The 19,604-nt window shown below is 38.9% G+C and overlaps 1 protein-coding gene across 1 annotated transcript in view; it reads left to right on the top strand.

Annotated features, from left to right (window-relative positions):
- REEP3 (receptor accessory protein 3) overlaps positions 1 to 19,604 on the top strand; it is a 28,877-nt gene that overhangs the window by 5,600 nt on the left and 3,673 nt on the right. Inside the window, exons 2-5 of the mRNA XM_079975746.1 lie at positions 7,117 to 7,189; positions 14,671 to 14,747; positions 15,054 to 15,174; positions 15,356 to 15,469. Of these exons, the coding sequence (XP_079831872.1) occupies positions 7,117 to 7,189; positions 14,671 to 14,747; positions 15,054 to 15,174; positions 15,356 to 15,469 (385 nt within the window). The remainder of the gene's footprint in view (positions 1 to 7,116; positions 7,190 to 14,670; positions 14,748 to 15,053; positions 15,175 to 15,355; positions 15,470 to 19,604) is intronic.

Here is a 19,604-nt window from a genome sequence, read left to right on the forward strand (position 1 = left end):
TAAAGATTAATTGATTATTCACTATGTAAATTGAAACAAGGCTCTAAGGAATGGTGAAAAACTGTGCCTTCCCAGTTACGGGGTTACTTTCTGGAGATTGCGCCAAAAGTCAAAACTGCATATAGTCAAAACCCACTGGGTTTAATGGCAGATGGGATTGCCAAAGTCATTTTTCCCAGAACCCTGCCCTCTTTTTATTTATTTTGCCATGCACATAAAGCTGAATGCACATAAGTTAAATATGTTTAAGTGTAACTATTATTGTGAGAGATAGTATCACTATTAGAGTGGCAAAGAGTGCCATAGAGTAATCAGGAACAATAGTTTTTCTATATATTTGGAGCCCAATATTTATCTTTTTGGCTAGAAAGTTGTTTACAATCGCACTTTGTTGGTGGTGTCCTTAGATAACAGTTTTGGCTGCTTGTCAGACAATTGTTCAAGAGTGCCAGGCAGAGAATATTGCATTGTACAATCACAAATCTGTCTTTTATGTGCTCTTCTAATACTCGGAGAAGAGTTGCTGTTTAAAACCTTAATGCAAATATTGGGAATAAAAAATCAGACTTATAAGCTCAACATGCACAAGATAGTATTTTCTAAACTGCTGGGGGAAAGGCTGTGACACAAGGAAAAACCTTGTGTTTTATTTTGCTATAGGGGTCTGCAAAATATCCAGTGATCTTGTTGAACGCAAGTCAAAGCTGTACTGTAACAAAGTGGCATTATGGATTGATAAAGGTTTTGATGTGATCACTGCTTTTTAAAGAGAGAGATCTGTGTCCTTTCTCACAATTACCGGTAGCTGTAGAGATTTTTCCTAGTCCGTTGTTACCTATGATTTTTACTGTGTTCTTAGCCCTTTCTATACCAGAGGCTCTTTGAGAACTTACCTCTCTTTCAGATGATTTGGAGATGGTCTCTGCATATGTAAATTAAGGTCCATCTCCTAGAGAAGCTGTCAAAATAGGAAGGCTCAATGCTACTTCACAGTCTACCCTTATCCTTAAAAGGAAGTTGGCAACTTCATGCAACCTACCAGAAGTGTTATTTCCTGATTTGGAGGATGATGCTGGTACCAAAGCCAGCAGTGAAAATTATTTCTGAAAAACTTGACTTCAGATCTAGACATTTTCTTAGGGAGAACGATATAACGTGTTCGCTTCTTTACATATGTGCTTCCACTTTTGCAATAACTTTAAGTTTTATGGATGACCCAAACTATGCAAAAAGTTTTTATGGACCCAGGTTTTTTGGGGAAGCATAGCTTGGTGTACTTGAACCATTCACAGTCACCTCATTATTCATTCTTCTGCTTATCCCCCTAGGTAGTGGGATAGAGATGAATGTTGTGAAATAGTAAGACTGGAAACAACTATTTTCAACTTTGCTTATGGTAGTTGCTCACTATTCTTTTTGTCTTCACATCTGTATCTTATAATGCTTATAGACTCAGTAAAAAGTTGATGTTTTGCCAGTGTTGCCACATTGGATCAATTTATCCATTATGAACTGTTGTGGTGCAGTTGAAGCAATGTCGCAAGCACTTGATGATGATGATGAATTCCTCCAACTGATGTAATCGGTAACATTTTGGAAGTCCACAATAGCTCTTGAAGACTTAAAAAGAATAAAATAGCAAATAATGTTTCAGTCTGTAAAACTAATAGGCTTTGCCCTAAGTGTCCCATTTCTAGGTCCTGGGGAAAGCTATATTCTATTTCCAATGTAAATGGCAATAGAAATAGCAGTATCCTAAATGTTCAGAAATGGGTTGCTGAAACTGGGCAAAGTGTTCCAAATCAAATTTAATCAGTTCTGTGCTTTAATGCAGTGGTACCTCAGGTTAAGTACTTAATTCGTTCCGGAGGTCTGTACTTAACCTGAAACTGTTCTTAACCTGAAGCACCACTTTAGTTAATGGGGCCTCCTGCTGCTGCCACGCCGCCAGAGCATGATTTCTGTTCTCATCCTGAAGCAAAGTTCTTAACCTGAAGCACTATTTCTGGGTTAGCGGAGTCTGTAACCTGAAGCGTATGTAACCTGAGGTACCACTGTAGTTCATTAGTCCTACTGAAGTTTATATGTGGATAGCTGAATCACACTGATGGTTTGGTCACTTGGTTAATAAGTAGCATCCTCTTCTCTGTTTATCATTCCCAGCTGATTCCTAAAGCATTGACCCTGTGCTTTTGTTCTGTTGAATTAGCTTCTAAGAAGGAAATGCACATGACTAATGCAGGTAAACAAATCTCAACCAGTAATCAGCAGTAAATGTCAGAGCCAGGTCAGGGCTGAGAGGTTGTATCTGATTCAAGGCCTGGTATGTGCTCTTACTAGGGAAGGGCAGAGTGTTTGACCAGGGCTGACATTATACACCATTCCATTTTGTGCTTGGAGAGCATCTGAGGCCTGCATTCAATCAATCCCAGGTAGTTCACTAAGCTAGGTCACTGCCCTGGCTCCTGAGATTCCTGATTCAGATTCCAGGATCACTGTCAGTAGGTCTGATCACTGCCTCCAATGTAACAGTGGACACTGTAGGTTATGCATTTAGAGTTAGTGTTAATAAATTGGCCCCCGCAAATTAAAGTAATCAATTGTAATTTTTATTTGGTAGGATTGCAAGCTAAGATTATTCTTGTCTAATTTTTGAAATTATTTTTTAACTGGAATGTTCCTGTAAAACAGGTGTAGGGGACTTGTGGCCCCTCAAATGTTGTTGGACTCAAAGTCACACCAACCCTCACCTTGCCATGCTGCCTAGGGCTGATGGGGATTGGAATTCAAAAAATCTGGAGGGCCATAAGTTTCTCATCCTTTTGAAGAATGAAAGTCCATTTTCCTGCTTGGAATGTTAACTTATGCTTTTCAGTATCTTGGAAGACATCTATATTGATCTTTGGTAAAGTGCATATTTAATTGTTGATTAGAAGATGAGTAGTTAACATATCTTAATGTGTTGCCAGTCCTACTGAATTAGTCATCTCTCATGATATGCATGTTGGGTGGGGAGAATACACCTCTAATAATTGCCATAATCACAAAGGTGATTTTTTAAAAAAAATGCTAGCCAGTGCATCAAGAACATGGCATTTTCTTCTAAAGGAGCCCAGTATTAGTCTTAAAAGTCCTAGTTGGTCCTGGTTTACCAGAAGCAAACCTTTTTGTGTTGAATTTTATTCTCTTCATGTGGAAAACTGCTGTATTTATGTAAGGCATATGGAATCCTTGAACTTACCTGAGTGTCTAGTGTGGGTGGGGCCAGTTGTCAGAACATGTTTGGGAAGAATGTAAATGGATAGTGCATATATTTCATTATGTGAAATCTACCTCTGGTGAACTATTGCATACATTTGCTGTAGACCTGTTCTCTACAGACATGGATGCCTTAGGAAATACTTGAAAGAACTGGAGTGCTGCCAGTACCTGCTTTGTATAAAGATCAGCCATCTGGTGATTTAAAGCTTGTTTCGCCAGACTGCCATGGCAACCAAGTATTAAACAGTATCTAGCTATTTGAGTTTAGAAAAACACTTCCTCATTGAAAGAAAGTGACTCCTAAAGCCTGACTATTCTGATGAAGTGCACACACTAACATAACCTTACTAGGGAGATGGATCCCCTGTTTTGGAGACTCACAACATGAACTACAGTAGATTGCATGCTGAGTGTTCTTTTCTATTACATTATAACAGGGCACATTTCCTTATGGGCATTTGTCTTTCCTACATGCCCTTAGTTACATTAGTGTTTGGCTCAGTCAGAGTTTCTGTCTTCTTTCTTCCCTAGGCTTCCTATTTGACTTAGTTCTGGTTCAGTGCTGGTTCATTGGGCAAACAGGAAATATTAGGAATTCTGATGGGCTGTCACCCATCCTGCAGGTCAACCGCCTTCCTGTCTGGGCTGATGGATGTGGCATTTTGTTTTTCCAAATGTGAAGCTATAGCACAAATTCTGGCCTGAGTGTGGTGGATAACGCTCTGTTTCTGAGCCTAATTCAAGTGCTGGTTTTGACTTTTAAAGCCTTATAAGGCTTGGGACCCTATATGTAAAGGTACGCCTTTCCCTGTATGAACCCGCCCAGTTACCAAGGTCATCATCTAAGTCCCTTCTCTATGAGCCACCTCTAAAAGTGGTCTGGAGAATGGCAACGAGAGAACAGACTTGTTCTCTAGTTTGGCAACGAGAGAACAGACTTGTTCTCTAGTTTGGCACCAAGCAAAGTCTAGTTTGGCACCAAGCAAACACCTATGATATGATATTGTATTATTAAATCTGCTTCTAATATATTAAAGCTGGGATTTTATTATTGTGGGTTGTATTCAACCAAATCATTGTACTAGCTGAACCAGCACAACTATGCCCTCTAGCATGAGGTTACCAGACATCCCCGTTTCCTGGGGATGTCCCCTGACAAAATCCATCTATTTAGTAGGAAGTTGAAAAGTGTCCCCGGATTCATTGAAAAAAATCTAGTAACCTTATGCTAGCACAATAGGACTTCTTGCTCCCTCCCCCTAAGCAACCCTTCACCCTTCCCAAACTCTCCTCGAGAAACACACTGACCATATGATCTCCTTATTGCTACATTTAATACAACCTTGCATTTTTCCTTGGTTCTAAATCACTTTAAGACCTTTGTTGTGGAAAGCAGTATATAAATTTAGTTAACCTAACTTTACAAAGACATGAATGTGATACCGGTATAATAATCCTTTCACATCTACAGTTGAGTTTCTTGCCATGATTGTGTGCCTACCTTGTTATTGGTTTGTCTGCTGCCAGAGTTATCTCCATTGCAAGCTGCTTTCATGCACCCCTATTAACATGTTCAGTATATAGAGAACTGCATGCTGTAGAATGACTAAATACTTAAAACCTCACACTTCAATTTGAATATAAATATTTATTATATTTGATGAATGTATATTCTTTTTAGAAATCTCTGTCTCCATTCCAGAGAAAGCACTGTGTTTTATAAAGCTGGAGAAATAAAACAACCATGAACTCAAATGGCACTACATACATTTGTAAACAAGTCTATTAATTAAAAAGCAGTGTGTAATATAATTAGAATCAGCTGAAACAGTTTGACTGAAAATGGTTTTTTATTTAATGCAGCTAAAAGTCAACGTAGTGTCTTCAATATAAAAAGCAAGCATTTTTTGTCTTTGTACGATGTTTTGTTAATCGAACTGTGATATAGCTTATTTTACAGTAGTGCTGCCCCTAGTATGTTTCAAAAATAATCCCAGAGCCTTTGCTACAGTGCATACAATAGTTAATATAAATACAGTGGTACCTCGGGTTATATACACTTCAGGTTACATATGCTTTAGGTTACAGACTCCGCTAGCCCAGAAATAGTACCTCAGGTTAAGAACTTTGCTTCAGGATGAGAACAGAAATCATGCTCCAGCGGCACGGCAGCAGCAGGAGGCCCCATTAGCTAAAGTGGTACTTCAGGTTAAGAACAGTTTCAGGTTAAGTACGGACCTCTGGAACTAATTAAGTACTTAACCCGAGGTACCACTGTATGAGTATTTATGCCTACAGAAATACTTCATTCATCCAACTAGCTTGGAGTACCGAAGTCTTCAGATAAACAGACGATATTCTCTCATAGGGCTACATTTGCTATATATGCTAGTTAGCAAAGAGAAAACCTGATACCTCTGTGAATAATTGCGGCAAGTGTGTGTGTGTGTACATACACAGCTGTAACGTACTAGAATCTCTGCCCTTTAGAGATATTTGTGAAGACATGCAGGAAAGGGGAAAAAAGCTCCCTGAGCCAAACCTTTCGCTTTGCCAAATATGTTAAGTGATAGATGAACAGATTTGTTTACCTTCATGCATTTCTATTATTTGTAGTTGTAGCACATTCACGAAGCTTCCTTAACTACAAATGCTGAAATTTGGGTCCCCTCCAAACTTGTAGCAAAATTTTGCAATCATTTCCCAGCATAAACAGTTTTCAGGGTACTGTAGAAAGAATTATTGCAACAACTTTGCATTGGTTTGGAATAGCCTCAGTTTGATATACTGTATTGCTTTCTGTGCTTTTGGGGGATGGGCTGCAAAACATGGGGTTTGCACTGCAGAACAGAGAATGTTGAGTTTGGGGGTGATACCTATGATGATACCATTTTGAGTATCAATTGCTCAGTTTTGGGGGTGCTGCAAAATGTGGGGTTTGTGCTGCAAAATGCTGCAAAACAACTGCAAAACCTTGGCACCAGTTTGGAGGGGATTGGGGGATATAGTTAATGAAGCTGATTTTTAACTAAGTCATGGCTTAAACAAATAAGATTTGTGTTTTGTCGAGCTTCAAAGTAGTTATTCTATGTTTTCTATCTGTAAGTGTTATGTGTAATAGGTAAAACTTTTATATTCTTGTTGTGCTACCCATTAAATTCTACCTTAAGAGCTCTGCAGGTCATATAAATCACTTGCACTGTTGGCAACAGCCAGTTTAATGGTTTAGCTCCCAATGCAAAAGCCACTGGGGAAAATCCAAATGTAAGCGTGTTTCTGTAGGAATGGCAAATATGCAAGTCTTACTGCAGGTTGTGTAATGGGGTAATCTGTATTAAAAGTCTAACAGATTAAATCATGTTTGCAAATATTTTCAGGTTTTTTAAAATAAACTCACTATGCAGAACAAGAAATGTGTATATGACTGAATTTGAAATCCTTCTTAATCAAAGCAGCTAACCTTAAAGATCTGCATCAAAGACAATCCCCAGTCAACCATTTTTTTGACCAAAGAAATAATATTTGGGAAGTATTTCATATTGAAGTTAAGAAGGGCCAATTACAGGGGCCAATCCAGTGCAATAAACAGAGACCATAGACAGGATTATGTTGGAACTTTTGTTAAGATTGGTTCATAGGTTAGCACTGAAATAAACTTCATACAGACTTCAGATGGGATAGTCCTGTTAACTGAAGCAGTTGTTCATTAGGTTATCTTGTGTTGTCAAAGTTTGCTTTTGAAGAGACTGGAAAAACCAGTTTATCTCTTTTTCTTTCTCATGCAATATTACAGATTCATTGTTTATTTATTGTGCCCTTCTTGTCAAACCTAAATACTTCTATTTTTTTCAACAGGCTGGTTTTTGGAATGCTGTATCCTGCATATTATTCATACAAAGCTGTGAAGACAAAAAACGTGAAGGAATACGTAAGTTTTGTTGCGCTATTTTTGTATTACTGAGTTGCATTTGTGGTGTGATACAACACAGCTTCATCAAAAGTCATACGGTCTCAAGTTCAGTAGTATGTTTGGTGATGCTGCTGCTCACTTGAATGGGGCTGGGACCAGCATCGAAACTCCCATTGTGCTAGGCGCGTTTTGCTACAGGGGATTTCATTTATGCAAGCCGTTTCTAAGCTCAGGGCACAGTACTGCACCTAAGATTTCAGATTAAAACTGCTACTGCTGGAAAGAAAGGAGGACCTTTTTCTGCCTCCCTACTTCCAGCCACTCTCTGAAGACTGGAGAAGGGACCCTCATAAGAATATTAGGGGCTGGGCAGGGAGAGTATGGTTTTGTTTTTTGCAGTCTTCCAGATGAGGACTAGACCATGTGAAAAATGAACATAAGGTTTTAGCTGCAGTTCATTCATTTTCAGCTTTGCATTCCTGTTGTAAAAAAAGTGTGCCTAGACACTTGATTGCGGTGCCCATAACCTAAGTTTAAGCTCCATTTAGCCCCTAGCTTTCATATCTCAGTTTCTAACACTGACTGGGACATGACAGTTGTGAGACCGAGACTAAGCAGTTGCACCAGCAGAAGTGCTGGATTGATGATGGCAGTCCCACCGGGGCAACTGCATGGTCCCAATCTTTTTGCCTTCATATCCCAGCCCCACTGAGGTGATCAGCAGCAACACTGGTGCTGAGTGGGTGGTTCCATCCCGTCTCATATACTGCTACTGCACAAGTTTGTGAACAGCAGACAATAATTTATTGTAACACCTTGTGATCCTAATTCATACCTGAGTGCGTCAGTGTAGAGAACACTGTGTAGGGAACAGTGTCAGCTGTTCCCTAATTTGATGCACATTTCCTTCTGCCAACCTTAATTGTCGTATAGGGTATACTTTTCCTGTGAAGCCAACCCACCTTAGGAAGGCTGAGAGCCATGCTGCATATTATTACATTGTGCGCTGACCTAGAGGGTCGTGTGTCTCCCTCTTTCACTCTCCCATCTGCGGGGAGAGGAAGACTTCGCCTAGCCGAGATTTGGATTTTTGAATAGGTGCGCTGTACAGTCAGTGGAAGTAAGACTCAAACTTCTATAGTGCAAACCTATCCATTACATTTCTGCTCAAAAGTAAGGACCGCTGAATTCAGGCTTACTCTTAGAGAAAAATGTGTAGGATTGCAGCCTTAGTTGATCTTAATGAAAGAGGTCTTTGTTCACCTACTTAAGCAGAAACTTTTTCATGTCTCCTGCTTATGAAAAAAATAAGATTAGAATCTGTTCTGTTACAACCAGTTAAACTTGAAGTGGAAGGCAATGAGGTAACTATTTCCAATGTGTGCCTTGACTGAAATTGGAAGAGTGCAAATATGCAGTTTCTTAAGTTCTATTATGTCCAATTTTATGAGAGTCTTTATGTAGTTGAATGAGTTGGAATCTGTGATCTTCTGCCTCTAGTGGTGTTTTCTTTTTGGTTTCTGTGTTTTTTGGCGGGTGGGCTTGTTTGTATGTCTTTTTCAATGCAGCTGTCTATTCCTCTCCAGGAACAACGCACCTTCCAGTTTGAGAAATGGGGATCTGAAGCTCTCCTTCAGAACAAGGGAGTCAGAATTGTTATCACCTTGGTTGAATCATGTTGAGAACAAGTTTTCTCCACACAGCCTTCACAAAACATTAAACTTTGACAAATTTAGTTAGAGCAGATAGTATGTCCTTGAAGGTGAGATTACATAGGAACTATTCTGGAGGTGCTCTTTTCATCCCTTGGATGTTGTCTTACAAGGGAATAAACACTTTGACAGCCTTATCCGAGATAGCAGAAAGCTGACAAATCTTCTACAATCTAGGAAGATTAAAGATCTTTGATTCTTGTGACCCATACCAAGTGATTTTTAAAGTTTAAAACAACATTTTGTACAAGATGTATATTCTTGCTTGAAAAATTAATTAAAACGCTTCCCTGCTTTGCATCTGAGACTTTCCCTACAGCTTTACCGTGGTTCAAATTCTCAAAGGGCAAGCACAAACTATTTTTAAAAACAAAGATTTATCACCTGTTAATTACTAGTAGAACTTCAACCAACACAATCTATATACAGATTAGGCAGAAATTTAGGAGACAAGGCAAGCATATGCTTTGGTCTTGTTAGGATGTCTTACTAAGTTTTCATTGTTCACTTAATAATCGTGGATATGCATGAGTGGAGTTCAACCACATATAACCCCTTTCCTGCTTCCATAGTCTTCTTTACATGGGTAGCAAAAACACCCCAGGATTCAGTACAGACATTATTTTCAGTTACGTCTGAACTGGGAACTACGGCACAATGCTTCCAAACAAGCCAGGAATATAAGCCAGTATTTTATTTGGAAGTACTTCACCATGGTTCCCTGTTTCAACACTGTGTAAATACTGTACATTGTCGTTATTTGAACTAGTATCTGTATATTGGGGATGGCAAAACTTTAGCCATCCAGATGTTGTTTGACTATAGCTCCAGTCACAGCTGGCCATTGGCCATGCTGATTGAAGTTGATTGAAGTTAGTTGCCATCAACATCCGGAGGTTCCCCATCTTGCTGTATATGATTGTATGAGCATGGCTAATGAGATGGGGCCAGCTAAACCTTCCGCATGTGAAACTGAAATATTGCTTTAACTTGCCAGGTGAACTTTAGTTCCTCGAGACTGAATTAGCAAGCCTGTCATCCAGGATGTTGAGTTCGTAATTGCCCCAAGCAGGCACTGCTTGAAATACTGAATTATTAAACACATTCTCTAAGGAAGCATGTCTCTTTGTTTAAAACAGACTCTCTTCCACAAATCCCCTTTCCACTAGCAGTTTAGTTCAAATAATTATTGGTAATACGTGAACATAATAATGTTAACTTCTCAAATGTAATTAACAACGCCTGGCATTTAAAGCTTTTTACCCTTAAGTTTTTCCCCCTTAAGTATATATAAAATGGAATAATATAAGTACAGAGAACAGAGACTGAAATTCATGAGACTTTAAGTTTGTGAATTCAGTTGAGTTGGGTAAAGAGTTGGCATTGCTACTTTTCTTGCAAGAGTCACAACCCAACAACATCTGAAATGCCATAAATTATCCTCTTCTGCAGCAGTACATCTAATCTATCATTGCTCTGTGTTGATGATTTACATATAAACATTAATATTTATATATTGTCTTAAATGTACACCTCACCTTTTTTCAGTCATGGAACCTGTGGTTCCTAGGTGGTCATTCATCCAGGTCTCATGCCTTCAGAGCACACCCTAGCACATGCATGTCGACATTTCAGTTTTTAAATTCAGAAATCATGCACTAATAAGCAAGCATGTCTTCCATCAGAATATAAATTCTTGACCCCTGAGAAAAAAATCTTCATGTTTACATATTTCTAAAAAATCGGATTTGATTCCTTTTAGGAGATAAATCTTTGTTGATATGGTCTTCTTATGGATAGTATGTTAGTATGCATTAATAAATGATTTTTCATTGCCCCAAATGATCAGAAACATTCTTTTTAGCCCTGCAAAGAGCACTTTACCAATAAATAATTTTTCTTTTAAAATTGTGCAACCCACAAAATATGGCTCCATGGAATCACTAGGGCAGTGTTCAAAATTGCAACGGAATTTCATTAATGCAAGCAGTTTCTGAGCTCTGAACGCAGTACTGCACCTAAGAATTCAGATTAAAACTGCCACTGCTGGAAGGAAAGGACCTTTTTCTGCCTCCCTACTTCCAGCCACTCTCTGAAGACTGGAGAAGGGACCCTCATAAGAATATTAGAGGGGAGGGCAGGGCAGGGGGAGTATGGCTTTGTTTTTTGCAGTCTTCAGATGAGGACTAGACCATGTGAAAAATGAACATAAGGTTTTAGCTGCAGTTCATTCATTTTCAGCTTTGTATTCTTGTTATAAAAAAGCGCACCTAGACACTCGATTGTGGTGCCCATAACCTAGGTTTAAGGTGCCATTTAGCTCCTAGCTTTCATACCTCAGTTTCTAACACTGCACTAGGGCGATTAACATGCCAGTGAATTACCCTTAAGTTTTAGAGCTAAGGCATTTCCCCCTGTTTCCTCTGCTATTCTTCCCCATTTCCTCTGCATTAAAGCATTCTGCTCAGTCTATGGAAGTTCACATGAAGGTCAATTTTTTTCAGATGAAAACAGCCCATCAGTGTAGTAACTTCAGCTGGCATGTACACTAATTTAACTCTGTTCACTCATGCTTAAAATACCCTCTAATTCCTTTGGGAATTAAGCTTAGGATATCATCACATGACTGGTGCTCTGTTCAGTCTGAAATGCTAAGAAATCTGTCTGAACCTGAGGAATTTCAAAAAATAAAGTGAGCGAAGTTTGCTCCAAGGGAAAATACATCTATGAGTTCAATGGTGTAATTTTAAAATTGATTACGTAAGGCTGTCAGCCGTCTAAATAACTTTTAGTTGATTAATAAAATGCATATAATTGCTCAACTGGTTGATTAAATAATTTTACATATCACAAATAAAAACATGTCCTTGCTGATTAAACCCCACCCCCTGCGCTAGTTAATCGGCTAAAGATATTCTGTATTTTTCCGTGTATTAAAAACCACTGTGTATAAGACGCCCCCTATTTTGGGGGACTCAAAATTAAGAAAATGGGGGGAGATTGCCTCCGTGTATAAGACTACCCCCCCTTTAACATTATTTTTTAGTAAAAAAAATCTAGTCTTATACACGGAAAAGTGTGGTAATTAATTGATCTACTATGTAAATTACAACTTGTAGTTTTACAAAAGCTTTTTTTTAGCTTAGCTTTGAAAATTGGTTTCTTTCTTTCTTTAAATTCAGTTGTGCTGTGTCTTTCAATTTTTTGTATTTTAGTATGGTGGAGAACTGGGATTAGAAGTGTCAGGCTAATAAGCTAGAGAAAAATGTTTTGCTCCAAAAAACTGTACTTCATGCATTTGGAAGCAGGATAACTTTGTAGAATATTCTCACAACCTGACTTTGAGAATTGCTTTTTAAACAACTAGAGCATAACTTTTATTATAAATTGAAACCCAGTACTTATTTATGTATTTTTTGTTTTAACAGGGACATGGCATCTGGCTATTTTTGTAGTGGTTTGTATAGCGTAGTTAGCAATAGATCCCTTCTGGTAACCCTCTAAATTACCAAGTATGACATAAATGTGTGTAGGAAATGTAAAAGAGACAGATTAAAATATCCTATGGGAATAAATCCTTGGACTTAATACTGCAGTTCATTTTTCAAGCGGCAAAAATAGTGACTACAGACACTTTTCTTGCCCATCGCATGCTTTGAGAATCTGTGCTCTCTTTAAAAGCACATTTTAAGGAAGACTCTCCATGACATTTCATCCAGTCTGTGCTTCTGCATTCAGATTCTTTTGTCTGGTCCACTTACGTTTGGATGACTATATATTCACTGAGGTTGAGATTTGAACAAGATACACCCATACACACACCCTTTTCATAAGCTGTGATTTAAATCAGGAAGTCTCTAATCACACTTTCCCCTTTCTTTAGAACAGGGAGACCATTCCTACCAAGTTCAGAACAAGTCAAAATCTTGAAACTGTGGTTCAAAACTGTTTTAAAGAGTCTGCCTTGTTCCAGAATTGATAAATGGGTGAAATGGGAAACTGGTTAGAGAATGTGGTTCAATCACAGTTCATGCAAAGGGGTGTACTGGCCACAGACTTATTTGGAGAAGGGCTATAGCTTTATAGGAGAACATGTTTTGTTTGCAGCTAAATAGGTAGAGCTAGGAAAGACTTGCACCTGAAACTATGGAAATTTACTCCCAGTCTCTAAAGGGTCAGTGGGTCAGTGATGGAACATTGATTTGGATTGTTGTGTTTCTGTGTCTTATTAAAGCAAGATAATGAACTTCTGAACTGGATTGGAACACAGTATCATTCAGTGAGTGGAGCATGCCAGCAGAAGTGGATATTTTGCTCAGAAAGTATAAGACTACCCACTGGAAAATAAAAAAATTCCTTCCAGTAGCACCTTAAAGACCAACTAAGTTAGTTCTTGGTATGAGCTTTCGTGTGCATGCACACTTCTTCAGATACATGCATGCACACAATACATGCATGCACACGAAAGCTCATACCAAGAACTAACTTAGTTGGTCTTTAAGGTGCTACTGGAAGGAATTTTTTTATTTGGTTTTGACTATGGCAGACCAACACGGCTACCTATCTGTAACTACCCACTGGAGCGAGGGATAGCTCTGATTAGCCTCTGTATAGGATTCTGGAAAGGGACGCGGGTGGCGCTGTGGGTTAAACCACAAAGCCTAGGACTTGCCAATCAGAAGGTCGGCGGTTCGAATCCCCTTATGGGGTGAGCTCCTGTTGCTCGGTCCCTGCTCCTGCCAACCTAGCAGTTCGAAAGCACGTCAAAGTGCAAGTAGATAAATAGGTACCGCTCCGGCGGGAAGGTAAAGGGCGTTTCTGTGTGCTGCTCTGGTTTGCCAGAAGTGGCTTAGTCATGCTGGCCAAATGACCCGCAAGCTGTACGCCGGCTCCCTCGGCCAATAAAGCGAGATGAGTGCCACAAGCCCAGAGTCAGCCACAACTGGACCTAATGGTCAGGGGTCCCTTTACCTTTACCTTAGGATGCTGGAGGTCTCAAACTGAACACAGGCGATGGGACCCAGCTAAACCACTGTAATCTTTGCAGTGATTTGGTAGCTTGCTAAGGGCTGGAACTGTTGGACTGTAGAGATTGCCATAGGTTATATTATAGGTATCGGGTCAGCAACAGTCCTGTGATACAAAATGAGTAGGGTTCCATCTGACACTAACATAAATCATCAGCACTCACACAAAATTAATTTGATATAAAATTTTATTTTGGTGGAGATATCTATCTGTCCATCTATACTGTACTCTGTACTGCTACTGCCAATACTAGCTTAAATGGACATGTATCACTTCCTGCAGCTTGCTTAACTGGTGAGAATTATATTTAGAAGATTCTCAGTGGTGCTACTTTTCTGTTTTGTCTGAATTAAAGGCTAGATTATCTTTTTTGAAGAAAGGGGTGGGGTGGTTTGCAAGCATGAGTCCCCATTTTAAGGAAAGCGATGGAATGGAGGGTATTTTCTCCTTGTTGTATGATTTAACTCATGGTAGTGAAACAATAGCTGCTTCTTCCAAATAGGTTGTTTTGTTCATTTTCCAGCAGAAGTTGGTCAGGCTATCAGAGCTGCTTTGATTTAAGCTAGAGTAAAAGGGCTGTTTATCAGAAAGGTTCTGACTCTTTCAGCTGCTGTCTGCTACCTGTGGTTCCCATCTTTCTAAAACATATGAATACAAGCAGCAAGTAAGCATAGTTTAAATCATTGCAAAATGTGTATCCTGTGTTTCTGTCATTGATGTATTGGAAATTAAAATGGTTGTCACATCTTTCCTTTTCAGGTGCGGTGGATGATGTACTGGATTGTGTTTGCTCTTTATACTGTTACTGAAACAATAACGGACCTCATGATATCTTGGTAAGATATGTTTGGGTTCAGAACATAATGTTACAATTCCAGTTGTGTTTTGACGTACTGTAGATTATAGTGTCACATACCCTTTATCTGAATTATCCTATGCTAGTTCTGAAAAAGGTAGAGCTATAAAATAGCAATAATATGTAAAACTAGATTAAGGATTATAGATAATTAAAGTAAAGCCAAAAAAAGCTTTTGTTTAAAACGTGTTATTATTCAATATCATCTAGAGCTTTCTGATCTAGAAGGAATGTACCTGTTTCTAAAATAACAGAACCCAATTTTGAATTCTGATTTGTTTTGCAGGTTTCCATTGTACTACGAGCTGAAGATTGCATTTGTTATTTGGTTGCTCTCTCCATATACTAGAGGGGCAAGTTTAATATATAGGAAGTTTCTTCATCCTCTTCTTTCTTCAAGAGAAAGGGTGAGACATTCCTCTCTTTGTGGTTTTAAAATAATTTATTCCATAATATTAAAAAAATTAATGCAATTGGGGTGGGGAGGGGAGGGGAGGAGAAACTTGCATTAGTACTTTGTATTTAACACTGAGAATGTTATGTCAAATTAGATTAATGTCCACACTGTTTGCCTGTTTTTCCCCTTAGGAGATTGATGAATATATTGTGCAAGCCAAAGAACGCGGTTATGAAACAATGGTTAACTTTGGTAAACAAGGCTTAAATTTAGCTGCTACTGCCGCAGTGACAGCAGCTGTAAAGGTAAATATTACTTAACCGTTCATTATAAAAATACATTGCATATTAAGTTGGATAACTTTTTTCTAACAGCATGTTCTAAAAGTATGTCCTCTCTTAAACACTAGCTATATTATGATTTTTTTTAAAAAAATAGTGAAGATGACCCTTTCTTTCTCTCTTGTTGCCTTTTCTTGCTGGTAATCACACTCCGTAGGATTTCTGGCTTCTTTCTGCTGTTTTCCTTCAATCAAGTTGAGGTAATTGTTCATGGAAATTAAAGCATGAAGCAGTGCTACAGTACATAGGAGTTGGCAAATTAATATAAATCCCCACTGAATTCTCTTTACCTTTTTAGAATAAAATATTAATTCACTACATGAACTTGAACCATAACTGTTCTTGCTTAGAGTTGTGTGATATTGGAAAACATTAATTTAATTGGGCTGCTGCACTTGGACCCAAAAGGTGCTCCTGACTTTCTGTGACGTGTCTTAAGTAATAAGCTTCTCGGCTCTTCCTGTAATTCAGGCATGTAGCTAATGGACACTAATGAAGTCAACATTTGTAACTATAGCAATATGAAAGGAGAATCTATACACCTCCAATCAAAGATGTGCTTAGAATAAATGGGACAAGATAGTTTGAACAAGATGGACATTGCCTGCAGTAAATTTCTATGCATTAGTGAAGGGTAGCTTCCTCTTTTCTCCCTGTCTTTCATATTTCTAGGAAATTATAACTGCAACTAGTAGAAGTGTAACCTTCCTAATACTTGTAGCAATGCTTTGTAGACAAGTTTCACCAGCAGTCAATGGATCAGAAAGAAAAAGGTAGTGGAAATGCTTAAAAATATACCGTACTTAAAGCTAACAGTACCCTGCTTGTCAACTTGCCGATCTGGCTAACTTTAAAGAGGTATCTTCAGAGCAAAGCCCCTGCCCTTCTGTTTCACTTTCCTCAAGGTGAATGAAATCTCAGAACAAGAAATGTGAACATTTAAACAGTCAGATTCACATTAGATACTACAAGAGAAGCAAAAACAAATCAGTAGAGCAGGAAAAACCAGCTTGCAGCAAGACATGGATATGTCAGAGCAGTCAGGCTGAAATCCTTCCTAAAAAAAGCCAGATGAACCTCATGCCAGAAGGATCAGTTGTTGAAACCCTAAGGAGAGTATTCTATAAAATTGACACTGCTGCCCCAAAGGCCTTACTCGTAGCAGATACCTGATGAACTTCAGCTGGCATCAGGACACTAGACATATCCTTAGATCAAGCATAGCCAGTGATGGGAGTTGTAGTGCAGCAGTATCTGGAAGGCTACAGGTACCCCATTTCTAGTCTAAAACTTTGCATATGAGTGGAAATGTCTGTACAGCAGTTCAGTGGCCCATGCTTTTGGGTTTGATGTGCTAAGAATAACTGAGATTGTTGCCACTCCTCATGGAGTGCTGCCAGGCGAAAAGCTTTCAAACAGCCATAATCTGCGCGTTGTGTTCAGGCAGCAGGATAATGTTTGAACTGGTTGTCAGATATTTTTGGTAAACAACTACTCAAATTCTGCACACGGCCATTTTATTCAGGAAATAGCTACTGCTTTAATTGACACTAGATGAGATTCTGAGGAGGAATAATTACTAGTTGGCAAGGATATGCAGAATTTGCCATTCTTAGGGGAAATTGCTTGACTCCTTAAGGCCTCAGTTGATCAAATCATGCCTGTCTTTGGCATATGTGCACTCACACTCACATCTGCACCAGGGAGAGAGTATGTGAGCGCATGACTTGCTGTGGCTCTTTTTTTATTTTAAACTATGGCTTAGTGTTATGTCTACCTCATCAGTTCTTTCTGAATTGGCAGTAGCCTGGTTTGATGTGACCACTGTGTTCTTACAAACGCAGAGAAACCACACATCCAGGATTTCCTAAGGCTGAGACATGAGACCTTCCTTTCTTGAGTCTTGATCAAGGCAGGATTTTCCTGAACGTTGGAGCTCAATTTATTGAAAGAAAACAATAATGTAGGCTTTCGTCCTATTTGGCTTGTTTATGGCTTCCATTTTTGCTGTACCTGCTATTCTCAAGGTTTCATTTCCTCAACTTCAAACACTGCAAACTGCTGATGGTATGCAGCCAAAGCAGCTTCTCACTTCGCTTTCATACGTAGTATTTTATATTTGGCCATGCTTTGTCTATTTACTCTTATCCTGAGAACTAGCTGTTTAATGAAGACCATTATATTTCCAAATACATAATTTATTGTTCTGAGATGATTCCTCTGCTGGTTTATCTACAGAGGTTCATAACGGCCTTTGGTTACTGCCAATTTGTAGTTTTTTGTTCATGGACAAAGATTTGTATGAGAAGTTCTGACCATTTATACCATGTTTCAGATCTATGTTTAAACAGGTTATTATATATCATGCAACCTCTAAGGATGTTACTACAGTACTAATGTGTTGACAGCTGAAAACAAGAAAATGAATGGCATAAGGCTACTTTGTCAGCTATAACAGCAGCCCTTTGTTAAATCAAATTTCTCCCAAATGTACTTGAAAGGATTGCTGGTCCTGTTAGTGAATTAATTCACGTGGGCAGAACTGCTTAATAATAGCACATGGAAGTTTTACAGCAAGGAAATTCACCATCTGCATGCTTAAAATAAATAAGGAAAAGGTAACTTGTATGAGCTTGCATGCTTAAGTGTAAATTCAGTAATTATATTTTAATAAAATTTGGAACTTTATGGCCAGGAGATTGTACCAGATGGAATGGATATATGAGGCACAGTTGGGTTGGCTGCTTTAAAGATCCTATATGACAGGAGGACACAATAAAGGCAATATAGGATAGGAAGCTAGTTGGGTCAAAGATGCTGTTCCCTGACAACTGGAGGCCTATAAAAGCTGGAGAGCTATAAAAATTCTCAGAGTAAGTACATAATTTTAAGACTATTTTTAATAGTCTAATAGGGCTCATTCATACAGAAATTGTGATCCAGATGCTAAATAGAATTTCACAAAAATGAGTATTTTTGTGGTATTTGAAATGGTCCTGACTTACACTTAGGATGGAGGGAAATGCTTGAGAATGCTGTTTCTAACAGTAACAAGCCAAATACTTCCAGGAAGTCCACAAACAATTCATGAAAGCAACAGCAACTTGTACATCCTAGCACTTCATGTTTAGTATAATGCCTCTGAACACTGAGGCTCCGTTTAGCTGTGGTAGCCAATTTTCCAAATTTTTCCAAAATTTACCAATTTTCCATGATTTTGTTTAATCTCTTTTAAAGTCATCTAAGCTAGTAGCTATAACTGTGTATTATGGCAAGCAATTCCATAAATTGAGTGTTGTGTATGAAGTACTTACATGTGTTCTGTATCTACAAAGTAGTTACATGACAGGGGACTCTTGCACAGCCAATACAATGGTACCTCTGGATAAGCACACCTCCGGTTGCGTATCCTTCAGGATGTGAACACGGCAAACCTAGAAGTATTTTTCCAGGTTTTGCCGCATGCGCAGAAGCGGTCCCTCTGGTTGCGGAAACCTCGGGATCTGACTGGAGCTCCGGAACAGATCCCATCCGCAACCAGAGATACCACTGTGCTGACTATCTGGGCAAATACATGTGGTACGTAGTGCAAAACACTGAATACTGTGCTTCTGCTGGCTTTCTACTTACATTTTTACTGCTGCTTTTCTGCATTGCCTTACTAGTACACTTTGTCACTTTGGCTTCTACAACTTGGATGGATCTCATGGGGATGAGGCTGTCTGAGCCTCAAGACTTGTGCATTCCCACCACCACCACTTCTTGTGCAGCTGTGTGAGGAGCAAATCAGAAACTTTTGTTCTGATTAACCACAGTTTAGCATTTCCTCTGAACCCTAAACTGTAATTAATTTAAAACTCTGGCTCAATTTAAAACAAGCTCTTTTGTTTCGAACCAACCATGGCTGGGTTTGGGCAGCGCAACAAGTGGCAGTTAATCTAAAATGGAAATGGAAGTATCCAAAAAACCTTCTTACACCCATGCCGAAGGAAAAAGCAGAGAGAGAAATGCAAGAGCTTCAGGCTTGCACAGGCTTGTTCACAGACTATAGAAACTATTGCAGGTGCTACATGCACTTGCATGCTTCAGCCCTGTCTTG

This window comes from Podarcis cretensis, assembly GCF_951804945.1.
Source record: "Podarcis cretensis genome assembly, chromosome: 5".
Taxonomy (NCBI): Eukaryota; Metazoa; Chordata; class Lepidosauria; order Squamata; family Lacertidae; genus Podarcis; species Podarcis cretensis.